The sequence below is a fragment of the Calypte anna genome, chromosome 23 (genome assembly GCF_003957555.1).
Source record: "Calypte anna isolate BGI_N300 chromosome 23, bCalAnn1_v1.p, whole genome shotgun sequence".
Classification (NCBI taxonomy): Eukaryota; Metazoa; Chordata; class Aves; order Apodiformes; family Trochilidae; genus Calypte; species Calypte anna.
Genome location: NC_044268.1, coordinates 3,265,773 through 3,283,288, shown reverse-complemented (window position 1 = coordinate 3,283,288; position 17,516 = coordinate 3,265,773). Strand labels below are relative to the sequence as shown.

General features: G+C 45.4%; 1 protein-coding gene across 5 annotated transcripts; it reads left to right on the top strand.

Annotated features, from left to right (window-relative positions):
• Positions 1-8: 8 nt before the first annotated feature.
• Positions 9-16,633, top strand: AGO4 (argonaute RISC component 4). Of its 5 annotated transcripts, none has more exons than XM_030464271.1 (19): positions 1,816-1,991; positions 2,072-2,097; positions 4,604-4,769; positions 5,229-5,349; positions 6,296-6,477; positions 6,887-7,023; positions 7,104-7,238; positions 7,408-7,495; positions 7,919-8,066; positions 8,145-8,264; positions 8,491-8,619; positions 8,776-8,909; positions 9,519-9,703; positions 9,973-10,132; positions 10,731-11,046; positions 11,311-11,445; positions 12,222-12,323; positions 12,538-12,737; positions 12,825-13,704. In XM_030464271.1, the coding sequence occupies exons 2-19, from the start codon at positions 2,079-2,081 to the stop codon at positions 12,931-12,933; spliced, it is 2,586 nt and encodes an 861-aa protein (XP_030320131.1). In that variant the 5' UTR covers positions 1,816-1,991; positions 2,072-2,078; the 3' UTR covers positions 12,934-13,704. The 5 variants fall into 5 exon arrangements, 4 of the variants coding, with proteins under 4 accessions (XP_030320133.1, XP_030320130.1, XP_030320131.1 ...); XR_003988500.1 differs by lacking the exon at positions 1,816-1,991 and adding an exon at positions 15,768-16,633 and having other exon boundaries at positions 2,026-2,097; positions 12,825-13,333; XM_030464273.1 differs by lacking the exons at positions 1,816-1,991; positions 2,072-2,097 and adding an exon at positions 9-86.
• Positions 16,634-17,516: the final 883 nt, after the last annotated feature.

Below are 17,516 nucleotides of genomic sequence, written 5' to 3'. Positions count from 1 at the left end.
GGTCTCCAGCAGCCTGGTGCTGTGTCACCTGTGGAGGCTGCAGACTTGGTCCTGTGCATCAAGCCACCTCCTTGTGATCGAGACTGGTGAGTACCGATGACTTTCAGCAGAGATAATTCTCACCCTTGGAGTCGTTTCTCTACATCTGCCCCATCTAAGCCCAGCCAGGTAACTCCCCTGAGCCTGTAGTTTGTAGCATCCCAGTTCTGCCAAAAGGGATGGGGAGAGGCAGGTTGAGCTCAACCCTGATGCTCAAGAGCCTTCTCCAGGTCTGTCTGAAGTCATGGAAAAACACAGAATATTCATCTGGCAAGAGAAAGGTGGCACAAAGATGAGATTATTCCTGGTCCCCAGTTCTGTGCAGCTGGCATACGCAGGCAGGCCACAGGACAGGTAACTTTTGGTAAGGGTTTGCTATTAAGGATATCTTAAACTAAATTAGACCAATTTTTTTTGCACTGTGTAAAGTACCTTATTAAAGTTTAATTTGTTTATAGCTAATTTCTGAATCCATGGGTATGGAATGACATAGTCCATGTGCACCTTCTGGAGGGTGAGATGATGAGAAGCAAACCTCAGAACTGAAACCTGTCACAGCTGTGTGAGGTCTTACCACTGGGAACACAGCTCTGCCTTCAATATAAGGGTGGGTTAAGAGAAAAATAATACTGCAAACCACTGTGACAGTCAGGATGCCTCAATATATACGTAATATGTATTAAGTTAATTGCTTTGTTGACTTTTTGGAATTTATAATGCATTAAGTATAGGGTTGAGTTGTATTCAGCATCCTAACAGGACCAATCTTTTGTATTACAGATTCCTTGGGGTAGAGATTGTATCTTTGTCTTTTTTTAAGTACTATTTGCATAGCCCAGTGTGTGCTTTTTAATAAATAGATATGCTGAATAATAGCATGGAAATGCTGCCAGACATCATGGGGTTTTGTTACTGGTCTTGTAGAACTGGTGTGTCCTTTGAGTGCTAACTGGTGTCAGGCAATGATTTGAGAGTCTCGGGTTTCATTTTCTTTTAAAGTAGATTTTTTGATGCTTCGGCTTGGAAAAATACCAACCTTGCAGGTTAAAAAAAGGCAAATAAAATGGGCTCAGTGTTCATTATTTACAAAATGTCTTGGCTTCTGGAAAAAAAAAAAGAGAGAAATCTCTTGCTTTCGAGCCTGCTCCCTTGCCAATGATAGTTCCCAGTGCCTGCACTTCCCTGGTGGCTCTGGGCTGATGTCCTGCGGGTCCCTGTGCCAGCTGCCGGGTGGCCATCGATCCCTGGCCCTTGCAAGCCACACCGGGGCCACCTGGTGCCCTCAGAAAGGCTCCGGGGCCGTGCTGGGCGCGGTGCCATCCCTGAGGTGCCCCGCGTCTCACAGAGGCGCTGAGGTCTCTGTGCGTGTTCAGTGGGGTGAGGGCCGCTGAGGGAAGGAGCTGTGCCGGGGACAGTTCCCCGTTTCGGGGCGCAGCCGGGGCCCTCACCCGCCGAGCCGCTCTCCGGGGCCTGCGGGAGCGCTCCGGGTCCTGATGAGCCCCGAGGGCGGCGCTGGGCACCGGGGGAGGATGAGGGGGGCTTAGGGCTGGGCCGCCTCCTCAGGCGGCTCCTGTGGCGCGGGAACGCGCTCCCGCCACCACCTGTTGAGGCGCGGGGCCTTGCGCGGGTGCGGGCGGCGTGCGCGCTCCCGACGGAGGGAGGGGTGCGCGTGCGCGGCCGGGCAGCGCGGAGGGGGCGGGGCCTCCTCTTCCTCGGCGGCGGGGACGAGCGCGCGCGCGTGGGGAGCCGGCGCGTGCTGGCGGCGGGGGCGCGCGCGGGCTCGGTGCGGGTCTCGGCGGCGCAGCGGGGGGATTGTTTGCGGCGCTGCAAGGGGACCGATCCCCCTCCGCACCCCCCCGTTCCCCGTCCCCCTTCCTCCTCCGCCCCGCCGCCGCCGCTCCCCCGTTCCTGCGCCGGGCCCCCACCCCGCAGCCAATATTCCCGAGATCAAGCGCTACGCGGCGGCGGCGGGGCCGGCGGCGGGGCCCGGGGCGGTCGTCGGGGCCGGGGGGGACCGCAGCGAGGCCACCGCCGCCGCCATGGAAGCTCTGGGACCCGGTGAGAAGCGCGGGGACGCGGAGGGGGCGGTGCGGGGGGCCCGGCCGGCCGAGGCCTGGAGGGTCGCGGTCAGCGCCGGCCCTGTCAGGCGCGGGCCCGGCGGGGCCCTGTCAGCGGGGAGAGGGGGGAGGGAGGGAGGGAGGTGGCGGGCCCGGGGCTGCCCCCGCCGTCCTCCGGCGTTGAGGGCCGGGCCGGCAGCCGCGGCCTGGGGGAAGCGGTCCGGTGTGCGCCGCAGGCCGGGCCCGGCGAGCCCCGGTGACCCCCAGAGGCGGGCGGGCTGAGAGGCGGGCGGGCTCGGCAGCCACCGGGCTCTCCCCGGTAAAGAGGAACTGCGGCAGGTCGGCAACTTTGCGGGTAGGTTCGGGTGCGTGTGCCCGGGCAGGGCTGTGCCGGGGGCAGCGGGAAAAAGAGAGCTCCCGGGGGTCTCAGGTGGGGGGAGTGGAGGCGGCAATTAATAATTTAAGGTGCTACTTTGTCACGTTTTTATTTTTTAACAAACTTTGGTTAAATATTGGTGCTATGTTGCATAGGGTGTTTTCCGGCTTGTGTCATTTCATGGTTGTTCTTCTGTCAAATGTCTGCAAGATGTATTTCTTGACCTAAGTGGTCTGCACGTCTTACCCATCCAGTTCCCATTCAAACTGGTGCTGCAGTCGAAGCTGCCTTAATTTTGGTCTGATTATTGACCAAATCAATGTTTATATTGATCAATGTTTATTGACACCAAGGGGTGCTTCCAGGGGATTCCAGGTTTGGAGGTAGTGGGGGCCTGACCTGTAGCTGTAGCTGGTTCCTTCTGGCTCCCAGCCATACACGTGGATCCTCTTTTAGTTTTGTTCTTCTTGTCTGGAGAGACTTGGCTGAGGGTGCCCAGTGTGGGACTGACACAGAGCAGAGGAAGTTACAAGAACAACAGCTCATATAACTCTAGGCAGGCCAGTCAGGTAAAAATCCTGGTGGAATCAACCAGGCAGCCTGGCTTTATTCAAATGGGAAAACAGTTCTGGGCTTGCTCACTGTAATCCTTTGAGAAATAACTTTTAGAAAAGAGAAAATGAAAGTTATCTCCTTTGGTCAAAAGCGAGTGAGATCAGCGTGGCCGTGCCTGTGTGCAGAGCTTGTCAATACTGAGGGAGGAAAATGGGTAAATATAGTTGTCATTTAATCTCTTGCGGGAGGTCAGTGCTTGCACTTACTTCCGTCTAATTAGCATGGGATTAATGGATCATCTCTCTCGTATCCAAATAAGCACAGCAAACTTTGATTGCCCTTGATGATTCATGCCTGGCCAGGCAGCTGAAGGTTTTTAAAGCACTGACTGGACCCCACAATTGGTCTCACTCCAGCACTGGGCTCCTGGAGGGTCACAGTTACCTGGCAGGTGCAGAGCCAGGGCTGTGGCCCCCACAGCCACCCTGATACTGAGTGATTTATTCCTGTAATACTTTTCCCCCCCTCCTTTGCTGCTCTACAACGAGGGAAGAGAACTTTGATAACACTCAGTGTTGGCAGATGTAGACAGTGCCCATGGAAATAGACTACTTCAGTTTGCTTTATGTGCAGTGTCAGCTGGGGCTGTGAAAGGTTTCAAAACCAGACTGTTTAATCTTGTTAACATGGTCACTTGGATCTTAACACTTTGGGGAAGTTAACTAAAGACTTAACTAGTAACTACCTCGAATGTGAGTATGTTTTTGAGCCTCTCATCTCCTTGTTAGAACTGTTGCTGAAGCTCTTGCTTTTGTTCACATGAGTTATCCAGTCAGTCTGTACCTGTCTTTGTGTTTTCCCCTTTTCCTTTTAGAAGAAAGTCTAAGCCTTTCACTGCTCCTTTCTTTGTACTGGGATTTTGAACTGGATAAAATTCTGCTCTAGGGGGAAAGTATTTTGCTATTAACAGAAGTGATGTTTTCAAACAACAAAACTGTTTTAGCTCAGATCCAACATGAAAGTATGTTTTGAGTTTAGGATAAAAAATGTTCCCTACCCATTGCCAGGTAATATACGTTTTCAGAGAAAAACTGGGCATGTGGATACTAAGCTTGCCAAGAATGACAGTCATTAATACCTGAACTTTAAGTCTGTAATGAAAACAAGGAAAAAAATGTGGCTTGTGTGGCTGCTGGTGGGTTCTAGAAGTGGTGGTAGGAATGTACTTACCTTTATGTTAAATAAAAACACATAATATGTAAATGTTTGAGAAATATGTAAATTTCCAGAACTCTGTGAAGTTCATAACTAAAATCATGAATAAATGTCACTAAAATCATGAGAATGAATTATAGCCCTACCTTACACACATGCTTTAGGGAACACATATTTTTACCTGGAAGTTCTGAGCAGCTGGAAGGCTGAGCCACTTGGAACACCTCCATTTGCAACCTCAGAAAGCTACTTGAGATTTCTTCCTGACCTGTCAGAAAGATGTTTCAGCTGCAGTACACCTGAGAGGCTCCTGCACTGAGTGATGGATTACATCTCATGCATATTTATCTGCCTTCCCCAGGGCCCCCAGCAAGCCTCTTCCAGCCACCCCGACGCCCAGGCCTGGGAACTGTTGGGAAACCCATCCGCCTCCTAGCCAACCATTTCCAGGTTCAGATCCCCAAGATTGATGTTTATCACTATGATGTAGATATCAAACCTGAGAAACGCCCCCGAAGAGTCAACAGGTATGTGTTGGTCAGGAACAAATAACCTGCAAGTGTGTACACCTCAAGTTAGGAAAGCTGTGGATGCTGTGTATGCTTCGTCTGCTGCCAGGCAGTCTCTGTGCTTAGCAGCTGCTTCTCAGAGAACTGGCATGTAATATTCTCATTATTATTATTATTAAGATGTTTTGCAATTGGCCTGGAGTCTGGATACCTGCCTTGCCTATAGACACCTGTAAGGTGACACTTGGGTATCTTAATCTGGAGGTGACTTTTTAACTCCTGGGGTTGACTCACATGCTGCACTGCATTGCTAGTTCTCCTGCTCATTTCAGGAAACATGAAAAAGGAATTTGAAACTGTTAATCCAGTTTTCTCAAATTCCAGAATTTTAAACTCTTTGCACTTTAAATCAGACTGTTTTTAAGACTGTTGCTGGATGTTCTGTTCTCCAACCTAACTCCATGAATCCCTGTGTAGGGAGGTGGTGGATACCATGGTGAGGCACTTCAAGATGCAGATCTTTGGTGATCGGCAGCCCGGGTATGATGGGAAACGCAACATGTACACTGCCCACCCCCTCCCGATTGGCAGGGACAGAGTAAGTGTTATTCTGAACAGTTGTAAGTTTCTGTGGGAAACTGTTACAGTGTCACTTGAAAACCAAGAAGGCTGTCAGATGTATTAGTGTAGATTTGGAAAAGACAGCACCAGTCAGGGATGGCTGGGAACTCCCTGGTGGTTTACTGGTGTTTGTCTTCTTTGGGTTTCTAATTCCCACCTCTTCAGTTGGAGAATCTGACAGTAAACTAGTATGTTGTGCTCTTTCAGCTGCAAGTAGATTATATTTTTTGTTTTTCACTCTGATATTAGCTTCCTTTTCCTCTGTTCTAACCCTTGTTCTGTTGCTAATTGATAAAGTAGCTGTAGATGACAAGTGTGCTGGTTTGGCCTGGCTGCACTGCTGAGATATGTCCTGTTCTGTAAGAACTTTGTGTTCTGGGCTGTGCTCCCCATCCTGGCACTGCCTGATCAGGGTCTCTGCTAACTCATGACAGACATAACCTGTCTCCTCTTCCCCTGGGGATCTGGTTAATACAGTCCAGGAGCAAAGCATAAAATGAGTTCACAGCTGCATTTGGGGCTGGTGGTTTGTGAGAATAATCTCAAGTCCTCTGCTAGGACTCTGAGCTCTGTGTTTCCCAGTGAGTTTCTTTTTCACCTGAAGGTTTTCTTTCCTTCTCGTTTGGTTTGCAAGACATCTTGAAATTAATTGGCTGACTTAATAAAACTGACTCACAGTTCTCCAGAGCTTTGATGTCACCATACTAATTACTGCTTAAAATTTACACTTAAAGATACCTCCATGCATTTTCTGAGATGACTAAATTACAAGCTTTCAAAATCCTAAGGAAACCATCTGTAATATTAATATTTTAAAACACTAATCTGAGAGGATACCTAGAAGAAGGTAATGTTGATTAGTGTTGTCATAGCCTGCAGTCCATAACAAAAGCTTCTGCTTAATTCTGTTCTGGCTCTGTCAGGTGGATATGGAGGTGACACTTCCAGGAGAAGGGAAGGACCAGACATTTAAGGTGTCCATTCAGTGGGTGTCAGTCGTCAGCCTCCAGCTGCTGCTGGAAGCTCTGGCAGGGCACCTGAATGAAGTTCCTGAAGATTCTGTGCAGGCACTTGATGTAATCACACGGCACCTTCCCTCCATGAGGTGGGTACCTTTGGTGCCTTCCTGACTGGCTTCAGTTTGTATCTGTCTGAACAGATTAATTGTATTAATTATTACTTGCTCCTATTCTGCTGCCATTACACTCACTGACAGGAGAAGGGCTGAGGGATGCAGTTGTGTAATTCAACCCCTGCCTTACAAATTTGCACTAGAATAGGGAAATGTGATCTGAACCCAGGACCTGCATCTGCTGGTCATGTTTCTAACAGGAATTTGCTGTAGCCTTTCCAGCTGCACTGTCAGGACAGGCTGTGTATTCTTGCCCTAAGTTAGCTCTAACAGATCTAACATACTGTAGAAACTTGCTGTACTTCTAAACCCTGCAAGCACAAATGTAAAAAGCTGTATTAGAAAGAAACAATCAAAGTATTAATATTCTTACTGATTTCAGGTACACTCCTGTGGGTCGCTCCTTCTTCTCCCCCCCTGAAGGTTATTACCACCCTCTGGGTGGTGGCAGGGAGGTCTGGTTTGGTTTTCACCAGTCAGTCAGGCCTGCCATGTGGAACATGATGCTCAACATTGATGGTAAGTAGGAAGTTCTGTCTCACTAATGTAACAGAATTCTTGCTGCTTATAAATTACACTTCCTCTTTGCTTTATTTTAGTGTCAGCAACTGCTTTCTATCGTGCCCAGCCTATCATTGAGTTCATGTGTGAGGTCTTGGACATTCAGAACATCAATGAACAAACCAAGCCTCTTACAGACTCCCAGCGTGTCAAATTTACCAAAGAAATCAGAGGTAAAGGCTGTTCTAAAGCTGCTGCAGCAAAACACTGCAAACCTGCTTGTATTACATTGTAATGAAACTCTGCAAGCTTCTTGGGAAGCTAGGTTGTTCCTTTTTGCGCTCCTCAATGGTGGCTCCTACAACTGAATTTATTTAAGTGACTTTTGTGTTGGGTTTTCAGGTCTAAAAGTAGAGGTTACCCATTGTGGCCAGATGAAGAGAAAATACAGAGTCTGCAATGTCACTCGGAGGCCAGCCAGTCATCAGACGTATGTACACGAGCACTTTCTGACAATATTATAAATATTGAACCTAGTGGATGTACTGAGTGTGTTGTTCATGCATAAACAGTTGATTCTGGAGGTGAAGCAGCTGTAAAGCTTACAAGAATGTTTAGCTCCAATGGGGCAGATCAGTAGTGTGGGTTTAGACCACTGCTTTACTTCCTTCAACACAGGAAAGTTGAAGCTGTGTCCTGGTTTTTAAAAATATTTGTCAGAGGCCACGATTTTTAAAATAGTAAAAAATCAGTATGTAATATATAAAATCTTTTCATAAAGAAGAGATCTGGTAACTAAGGAAAATGTTTCCTGCATTGCTAGTCTGGAATAGATTTTTCCATACACTTTTTTCCTTTGAAAATAAAAAAAATTTAAAAAATCAAGTCTAACCAGAACAAATGTCCTTCATAGGTTTCCTCTGCAGCTGGAAAATGGGCAGGCTATGGAGTGCACAGTAGCTCAGTATTTTAAGCAGAAGTACAGTCTGCAGCTAAAATATCCTCACCTTCCCTGTCTCCAAGTAGGACAAGAACAGAAACACACATACTTACCCCTTGAGGTAAGAACCAAACTTCCACTTGCACCGTGGTTTATCCTCTGTGGAAGGGTCTCACAGCACCTCTCCCCTTCCCTGCAGGTGTGCAACATCGTGGCAGGCCAGAGGTGCATCAAGAAGCTCACAGACAATCAGACCTCCACCATGATCAAAGCAACTGCAAGGTCTGCACCAGACAGACAGGAGGAGATCAGCAGACTTGTGAGTGTTCTTTCTAGCTCAGCAGTCCCTGGGTGTCACTTCTGATGGATTTTCCAGAGGCATTGTAGCATATCTAGTGATCAGCAGAATGACCAAGAGCTGCAGAAGTTCAAGAATCAGACTTCTTTATACAAATCCTTTTAAACAGAAAGCTGCTACATGGCAAAGAGGACACAGCCACCCAGAGCATCAGGTGTAGTTAGATAAATCCTTTTCTTGTTGCCAGGTGAAAAGTAACAGCATGGTTGGTGGACCTGATCCCTATCTGAAGGAGTTTGGTATTGTTGTCCATAATGAAATGACTGAGTTGACAGGCAGAGTTTTGCCAGCACCAATGCTGCAATATGGAGGCAGGGTGAGTTTTCCATGCCTTGTTCAATTCCTTGTCCTGAGGTTATTTGAATTCAGTGTGCTTCCTGTATCTTCTCAAAAAGCTTCCTTTGAGCACTGTTTGGCTACAGTAAAAACAAAGCACTCTTTTATTTTTAATTTCTCTTTGGTTTTTACCTAGAACAAGACTGTGGCCACACCAAACCAAGGCGTGTGGGACATGAGGGGGAAACAGTTCTATGCTGGCATTGAGATTAAAGTTTGGGCTGTTGCCTGTTTTGCTCCTCAAAAACAATGCAGGGAAGACTTACTAAAGTAAGTATTTTCATATTTATTCAGGAGACCTGTTTCAAGATTTAATTTATGAAAGGTAATATGCAGTATAAGTTGATTTTAATGCATCTAATAGTACAAAGAGGAATTAATAGTTCTGCAGTGTCTAAAACATTAATTATTTTCTTAAGTTTTACTACCTCCAAGGTAGCATATGCCACCTTTTTTTTCCCTTGTCCATTAAATTACTGTATGGAACCCTAAAGACAAGAGGTTGTGTGAACCATTGGAATGTTTGGCAAAAATCAGAGCTGCAGTGATGGTCAGATAAGTTTGGATTAGTAAGAAACCCACCAGAGCATCAGTATTAGTTTGGAAATCTGCCTCACTGTGCAATACAAGTGTACGTTTCTTTCCCCAAGGCTTCTAAAGTTACAGAAACAGGCTGTGGAGTGTCCTCACGTGGGGTTAGAATCCTGCTGTCAGTTATAGACAGTGATAAAATTGGTAAAAAAAAAATTAATTACTGTTGTGTCAGATTGGAAGTGCTGTGAAAGGCTTGAAACAGTTTGAATTTTGCTGATAAAATGAACAGCAAATTGAAGCACAGTGAGACAGCCCAGACCAAACCCCTTTCTGTTCCACTTACAGGAGTTTTACTGACCAGCTACGCAAGATCTCCAAGGATGCAGGGATGCCCATCCAAGGCCAGCCCTGCTTCTGCAAATATGCCCAGGGGGCAGACAGTGTGGAGCCCATGTTTAAACACTTAAAACTGACTTATGTTGGTCTGCAGCTGATCGTGGTGATTCTCCCTGGAAAGACTCCTGTGTATGGTAGGCAGAAGAGGCTGTAAATTGGTTGTACAGCAAGTGGGCATCTTGTGAGCTTCAGTGGAGGGAAGGAGGCAGAGCAGGAAAATATATTCTGTTTAAATGGGGTTTTGGAGATTGGAGTATTTGTATGTTACCAGAGAATAAACTGAACCTTAGTGAAGGATCTGAATTACAATGACATTTGGGGAAAGAAAAAAAAATAATGGAAAGCAGATGGCTCTACTGAATGCTCAGGTAATTGGAACCACTAACCTATTTTTCTCTCACAGCTGAAGTGAAGAGGGTTGGTGACACTCTCCTGGGCATGGCCACTCAGTGTGTTCAAGTAAAGAACGTGGTAAAAACCTCTCCACAAACGCTGTCCAACCTGTGTCTGAAGATAAATGCAAAGCTTGGAGGAATCAACAACGTCCTTGTACCTCATCAAAGGTGAGTTTAAATCCAAAGCCCTCCTTTGGGGTCTGGGTTGTCAAGCCAACACAGTGTAGTTTTCTTTGCTGAAATGTTGCCTTTCAAAATATGATGGAGTTCAGAAACAGCCACAGTCTGGAGCGGTCAGAGAAGGATACTTCTGTGTCCAGGTTCTGCTTACTGAGCCCTGTGCTGGGGAACATGTCATGTTAGAGCTGTCCAGTTGTGTGTGACAACAAGCTCACAAAGGTGTTTTTTTTCCAGTGTCACTTTTTTTCAAGTCTATGGGTTCACTCAGTCTACCTTTTCCTCTTCCCACATCCTTAAGCATACTGTGTGTCCTTCCAAATTGAAAGAAGAAGTAGCGAGGAAGAGTGGCTTGTGATAACTGCTTGTAACTTTGCCTTTAGTCCTTTCTTCTCCTTTTCTGATCTTGCTGGATGCTCGAGGCAGAGAACTTTAACCTTAAAGATTGATCTGGTTTCAGCTCAGTGCAGTGGTTTGGATCTACCTTCCTCAGCTGCTGTGTAGGTTTTTTTTTTCTTTCCTCAGTCACCTTCGGTGCATTTTTACTCTTATTATTTATTCTTTAATGAAGCTTATTCATATTCAACAGGCCCTCAGTGTTCCAGCAGCCAGTGATCTTTCTGGGAGCAGATGTCACTCACCCTCCAGCTGGGGATGGGAAGAAGCCCTCCATAGCAGCAGTGGTGGGCAGCATGGACGGGCACCCCAGCCGGTACTGTGCCACCGTGCGGGTCCAGACCTCCCGCCAGGAAACCTCCCAGGAGCTGCTCTACAGCCAGGAGGTGATCCAGGACCTGACCAACATGGTGCGAGAACTATTGATCCAGTTTTACAAATCCACACGTTTCAAACCCACGAGGATCATTTACTACAGAGGGGGAGTGTCAGAAGGACAGATGAAGCAGGTATTGTCTGGTGATTTCTTGTTGTTGTTGTTATTGTTGGTGATTTCTTGGGAGAAGGGGTTGGCCCTGGAAAATATATTTATTTATGTGGGTTGCATTTCTTATGGGGACAATTAACAGTTTCATCAAGTTACCCCAGGCAAGCATGATGTACAGTTATCCTGTCTGATCGTGGTCCTGACAAAGTGACGTTTGTACGTGAAAAAAAGATGACAATAGTACATACTGAATTCAGCACCTAATAGTGAAATCTTCTACTTCTAGGTAGCTTGGCCAGAACTGATAGCAATCCGGAAGGCCTGTATTAGTTTGGAAGAAGATTATAGACCAGGAATAACCTACATTGTTGTGCAGAAAAGGCATCACACCAGACTATTCTGTGCTGACAAAACTGAAAGGGCAAGTAATGTTGACTACATAAGAAGGAGGTGATGACGACAGGAAAGTAAGATTGCTTGGTTGAGTGGGCTGTATGTATCTTGCCCAAGAAAACTGAATTAATCTGCATGAAGCAGGAGCAGTTCTGTTCAGTAACATGCTTCCTCTACCAAAATAACCAGTTCCTCCCCTTTTTTATTACTGTAGATGAAGTGGTCAGATGGAACAGCTTGTTCCTGGCCCTTTTGGAGTAGGCGTGTTTTGTGTCCCTGGATTTGTGTCTCTGGTGCTGTAGCCTTGGCTTTTATAGTCAGGGCTTCCTAACTGTAAGCTGAACTAATTGTTCAGTTTGTTGCCTGTTCTGCATCTGTAAGATTTGTCTCTGCCACAAATCCACACGCCAGCTAAGGAACCTGTTTTAGGAAAGTTCTTGATCTCAGTTTTGCTTTAGAAATGGAGATCCCTGGGATGTGAGTGCAGAAAAGGGTATGAAATTTATTCAAAAAAACCCCTGTGTTTTCAGATCCTGAATTACTCATGTAGGCTCTATCATACTCTGCAATTAATGGTAGTGGCAAGTGTTTTGTTTTTCTCTGACACACCAATTGGATTCAGTGAAGTTTCTGAAAATGAACTCTCAGATAACGTTTTCATTCCTCCTGTGTAAATGACCTTAATATTTTTCCACCTTTTTGAGCAGTAAATTCTCAAATAGCTTTAAGTAGAGCCTACCTTAGGAGGTATTTTGGGTCATTTCCAAAAAAATCCATGAGCTAATAATAAGCTTTCCACAATAGGTGGGCAAGAGCGGCAACGTACCAGCAGGCACTACTGTGGACAGCACCATCACGCATCCTTCTGAATTTGACTTTTACCTCTGTAGCCATGCAGGAATTCAGGTAACCTTGCAGCTCTGCTCTGCTCAGGCTGTGGGACATTAAATCAGAGCTGACCTGGTGGGTAATGTTGCTTCTGTTCATAGCCTTGGCAGACTCATGGTCCCATCTCTTGGGTGCCTGTTTCCTCTCATTGCACTGGCGGGAGGTGCATCCTTCGGGTACCACTGCTGGTTGGGATGATGCTCTCCAGCTGATGCTCCTCTGTTCTTTGCAGGGAACCAGCCGGCCCTCCCACTACCAGGTGTTGTGGGATGACAACTGTTTCACTGCTGATGAGCTGCAGCTGTTGACATACCAGCTGTGCCACACGTACGTCCGGTGTACGCGGTCGGTCTCTATTCCAGCCCCTGCCTACTATGCCAGGCTGGTAGCCTTTAGGGCCAGGTACCATCTCGTGGACAAGGATCACGACAGGTGAGGAACTGGGTGTGCCTTGTCTTGGTTAGCCAGATAATCACACTCTGCTTGGCCCTTCATGGCTCTCTATCTGCATTTTCACAGTGCTGAAGGCAGCCACGTGTCAGGGCAGAGCAATGGCCGTGATCCTCAGGCTCTGGCAAAGGCAGTGCAGATCCACCACGACACTCAGCACACGATGTACTTTGCTTGAGAGCATCTGGGAAGATGAGGCCAAACCAACAACCCGTGCAGTCCTGAACTGGTTTGAATGCCTACTGCTCTAGCTAGGGCCCGGTTTGTTTCAGGCTGCCCACTACCAGCAGCTCTGAACAGTCGCACTGAATCTGTGCTTCACAGCAATGTCTGATGCACCAACACAATTGAGCCATTTGTTTCCTTGTTTTATGTCATAGAAATCCATAGACTGTCTTTTCTGATGCATTGGACTGAATTTTTACCTCAAAGCGCAAAAGGCTGATCATCCTGAAGTTTTTAAAGGACTTGGCACGAAAGGTTTCTATTGAATATTTTGCTAGCTGTCGTTTTTAAGTTCTCTTCTCATCCCATGAGCTTATCATGACGACTGATTCCCTCTCTCCAGGCACTGCTTAGTGAGTATGCATATTATGGCAAAATGTTTTACTCCAGTTAAATGTAATTGTTCTATCGTGTGGGGCCATAGATTTTTTAATGGAGATTTTAGACTTCACTACTGTAAATGCCTTTTAACAGACATAACTTTCACAGGTATTGCAGTTTTTTGTCAGTTTTACTAATTATCTTTTTAATCTCTGCAGACTTCGGCTGCAAAGCAATTGCACTATACTGCGAGTTCAAATAGGTGGTTCTTGTTCTGTGAATGTGTAATATAACCAGATAGTGATGCCTGTCAGTAGATTTTAATTATAATGGTTACAAAGAATGCTGCCATGGTATCGTAACAAGTACTGAACCATCATTTCCCCCTCTAAAAATTATAAAAACAACAAAAAAAAAATTAGCTTTTAGGTATTTTGCAAACTTTTACAAAAGTGCCCACTTTATGCTGCTGTGTGGTTTGATAAATCTAAGTGATTTTACAACTTTTTTCTCATAGAAGGTTTAACTTTGGCAATAAATATTTGTTTTTTAAGCCCCCAACAGTGTAATTTTCTAGCTGAGGATTGTGCATGAGTTCAACCAACATTCTCGTGTCGTTTTCTGAACACACAATTTGGCAGTTCCTGAAACTAATTGGAAAAGACACACTTCCATGCTTTTTTTAAGGGTTATTTTTAACTGTTTTATATTCACTGTTGGTGTCCTGTCTACAACATTTTTTATAAGCTTGGAAACTGGGTGTTCTGTGTAGGAAAGGCTTGCCAGTCTGTACAGTCTAAATGTATTGTGTGACAGGCAACCTAAGGACTTGTACCAGCATTTTAAAATTCTTTTTCCCTGGGAATCTAGGTTGCACACACAACTGCATTTAACAGCATGTTTAACCAGGGTGAGCCTCTTCATCTGATTCTGTCCCAGCCTAAAAATTAGGGGTTTTTAATCTGCTTGGCTTTTTGCAGCTGCAACCTGTAATAAAAAAGAGGGGCTTGGTTTCACTGAGTACTCTTTGAATCCACAAACACAGTTCATTGAGATGAGGTTCCTCTTAGTGCTAACCTGAGTTAGCAGAGATTAAAAGCTTATTCCTAACCTGAGTAGAGCCAACACCACTATTTTGATAAAGTTGAGAAGTCCAACAATTGCACTGTGGTCTCTGATACTCGTGTGGGGTTTGCTGCTAAGTTGTCTGCTGTTCCAAAGCTTAGGAACCAGCCCCCTCAGAATTTCAGCAATATGAAATGCTGATTCCTTCAGTCTTTAAGCTTGTAAATAAATTAAAGTTTACATTTCTAAATGCTGGGGTTTTTTTTTTCAGTTGTACCAGAGTACACTGAACTTAGTCTTCAGAAAGTTTTACAACCTTCTTTCAAGTAGTTATGTCTCATTAAACTAAGTTTGATCTTTAAATTTTATTTTGTGTTGAAAATAGGACTGAAGCAAACTCTGCTCCTGGCATGTACTGTGGACAGGTTTAGATTGGAAAAAAAAAAAAAGCATTATTTTTAGGTTTTTTTAATTATTTTTTTTAAAGAATACCTCACTTGTGTAATAAAATCAGGACGTGGATGGGAGACTGACCGCTGCTTCAGCTAGATGGCTGCTTTTCTCAGTACTCGTTCAGGGAGAACACAAAAAACCCCTTCTTAGCATGAACTCTGACCCAACACACAAGGAGAACTTTGGCACCTTGAAAAGAAACTGAGCACCCTTTTTAGGTTGTAGGATCAAAGATTGCTATTTCGAGTTGTGTGCACTAGGCAAAAATGTGACTGGTTTACTCCAGGGTGCATAGGAAATAATTTTATTACCAGTTAGCTGTCCAGTGCCAAGCACTCCTAGATCCGACTGAGTGAAGAGAGAGCCTCTCCTTTGTTTGCCTGTGACTGGACTGAGTATTTAAACTCTGGACTGTCAGACCTTGGCTGACCCCAGCTGCAGGGTGAGAGCCTGACCTCCATCTCCCCTCCAGCACTGTAGAGAAACCCCTCGGGAGGCAGAGTGCTGTGGAAGGAGAGCACAGGAGCTGAGGATGTTGGGGAGATGGAAGCTTTGGCAGTGCTGCCCTACCCAGGTCTGAGTCCAAGTCTGGAGGTGATCCAGATGAACCCCTTGGGACTGACTGAATCGTGATGCATGTGTCAATCAATGGGAAGATGTGCATTCTGTAGATGTAGTTCTTAGGGTGTTTTTTGTTTTGGGTTTTGGGTTTGTTTTTCTGGTTCTTGGGTTGGTTTTGGTTTTGTTTCGTTTATTTTTTATATATAAATAAAGCCTGTTGGCCACTGTTTAGCTATGTGGTGTGGAAGATTTTAAATGTAGCAAAGTTTAAAAGAGTTGGGGAAGGGGGTGGTTGTCATAAAAAAAAAAAAAAAAGAAAAAAAAAAGAAAAAAAAAGGCAGAAATCTCATTTTTTTTAAAAACCTGTTCTGCTTGCTTTGTGACCAGCTGAACTCTGAACAAGCTCTGGCAATCACTAGTTAGCCTGTCTGCAGCCTGTGAACAGCCTGGCTTCTTGTTGTGAGTCCCACAGCTTTGTGTGGTGCCTGTAGCTGCATCCTCCAGGCATGGTGTGCAGGCTCCTGCCCCAACACCAGCCTCAGAGTTATTTAACCTCCATCAGCAGCTTTGCCCTTCCCTGGGGAAGGGCACCTCTGTTCAGATCCAGTGTTTGACAAAACCCACCCCCCAAACTACCTTTGTGGATGTGCTGTAGGATTTTTCTTGCTCAATAGCAAGGGAGTAACTCTGCTTTCATTTTTGGAAGGCAGGGTTTGGAGGGCATTGTATCAATACTGTTTCAACTACAAGGTTTTTTCCTTGTGCATTGGAGGAAAGATCTTGTAATATCACTTACAGGTTTTCTTATACCTTGCTATTGACATTTTCATATTTCTATGTCTAGAGGCTGAAACTTCAATGTAAAATGTTTGCATTTGTTCATTTTGACTTATGATGTAATTTTTGGTTTCTATATTGTTAGACTTGTAATGTTTAAAATTGTATTTTATTAAATTTGGACTGGATGTATGTCTATAGCAATACGAGGTACTCTTTCTAAACTGTTATGGGCGGGTTAGCAGCCCCATGTTGCGGTAAGATGCTGGTCGTGTACAACTTGCAATGTATTTTATTTTTTTTAGCCTGCAGGGATATTTTGTGTTCATGTGTCCAAAAATAATAATAATAAAAAAAAAAAAATTGGCATTCTTGTGCCAAATGTTCTGTTTTTCCTTGTTGATGTCTAATAAATGCAATGTACAGAGTGAGCAACCGCTACTGTTGCCTGTAAACAAATGTCTTAAATTATTTAACTTTCAATTAAAACTTGTACACAATGTGTAACCTGTGGAGCTCGTTGCCACAACATATTTATTTATGAGGGGTTAGGACTTAAGAACCAGTGTAAGTGTGCATGAGTGACCCTGCCCAGAGAGTTTTGCTGGCCTGTGTGCAGAGAGGATGTGCAGAACAGAGTCCCTTTCATCCAGTGTTAGCAGACTATCTGCCTGGAGAAGTGGCACTCTATGAGAGACTTGGAAATTAATAAATGAAAGAGCTGTTTGCTTATTCATCTTCTCTATTTTAGGTGAGGGCTTGTTTCCTTGGACAACTGTACTTCACTAAAAATACTGTGGCAGGGACAGAAAAAGCTTTTGGATGAGGCCAGGATATGACAGCTCTAATGAGCTTGGGCTGTGAGTGCTTAAAATAACCCCCATCACCTGCACCCCCCTGCTGCTGGGGTTTAATGTTTCCAGGGCGGTTTTCTGCAGAAATCCTATGGGTTTAGGGAATGAACACCGTCTGAGTGGGCAAGCCTGAGGAGCTAGAAAGCAGAGGATAACTTTATCCTGGTGCCTTCCAAAAATACTGTCAAGGTGACTTGGATTGGAACCTGGGGATGCCCCCCGAGTCCAGGGATGAGACCAGGCGGTGCAGGAAGATGTGCAAGTGCTGTATTAATTGGCGTTTCTGTGGTTTTCTTCCATTACCTCGCAGGATCCAGACTGGGATTCCACCCCTGAGCTGGTTCGGTGTCCGACTTGTGCCGGGGGGCAGCGCTCTCGCGTCTCGGTTTGGTACCGATGGTGGAAACCGGGACCTTTCTGCCCCTCTGCTTGGGGACACAAACTTCCAGCACGGAACTGGTCCCTCCGCCGCTACTTGGCATCGGCAAATATTTAAAAAAAAAAA

What these genes read in the sequence shown, in the direction of transcription:
- AGO4 (XM_030464270.1), top strand. An exon ending in ACACATACTTACCCCTTGAG is followed by an intron (nt 8,067 to 8,144) that starts GTAAGAACCAAA and finishes CCTTCCCTGCAG; the next exon opens with GTGTGCAACATCGTGGCAGG. An exon ending in TGGAAAGACTCCTGTGTATG is followed by an intron (nt 9,704 to 9,972) that starts GTAGGCAGAAGA and finishes TTTCTCTCACAG; the next exon opens with CTGAAGTGAAGAGGGTTGGT.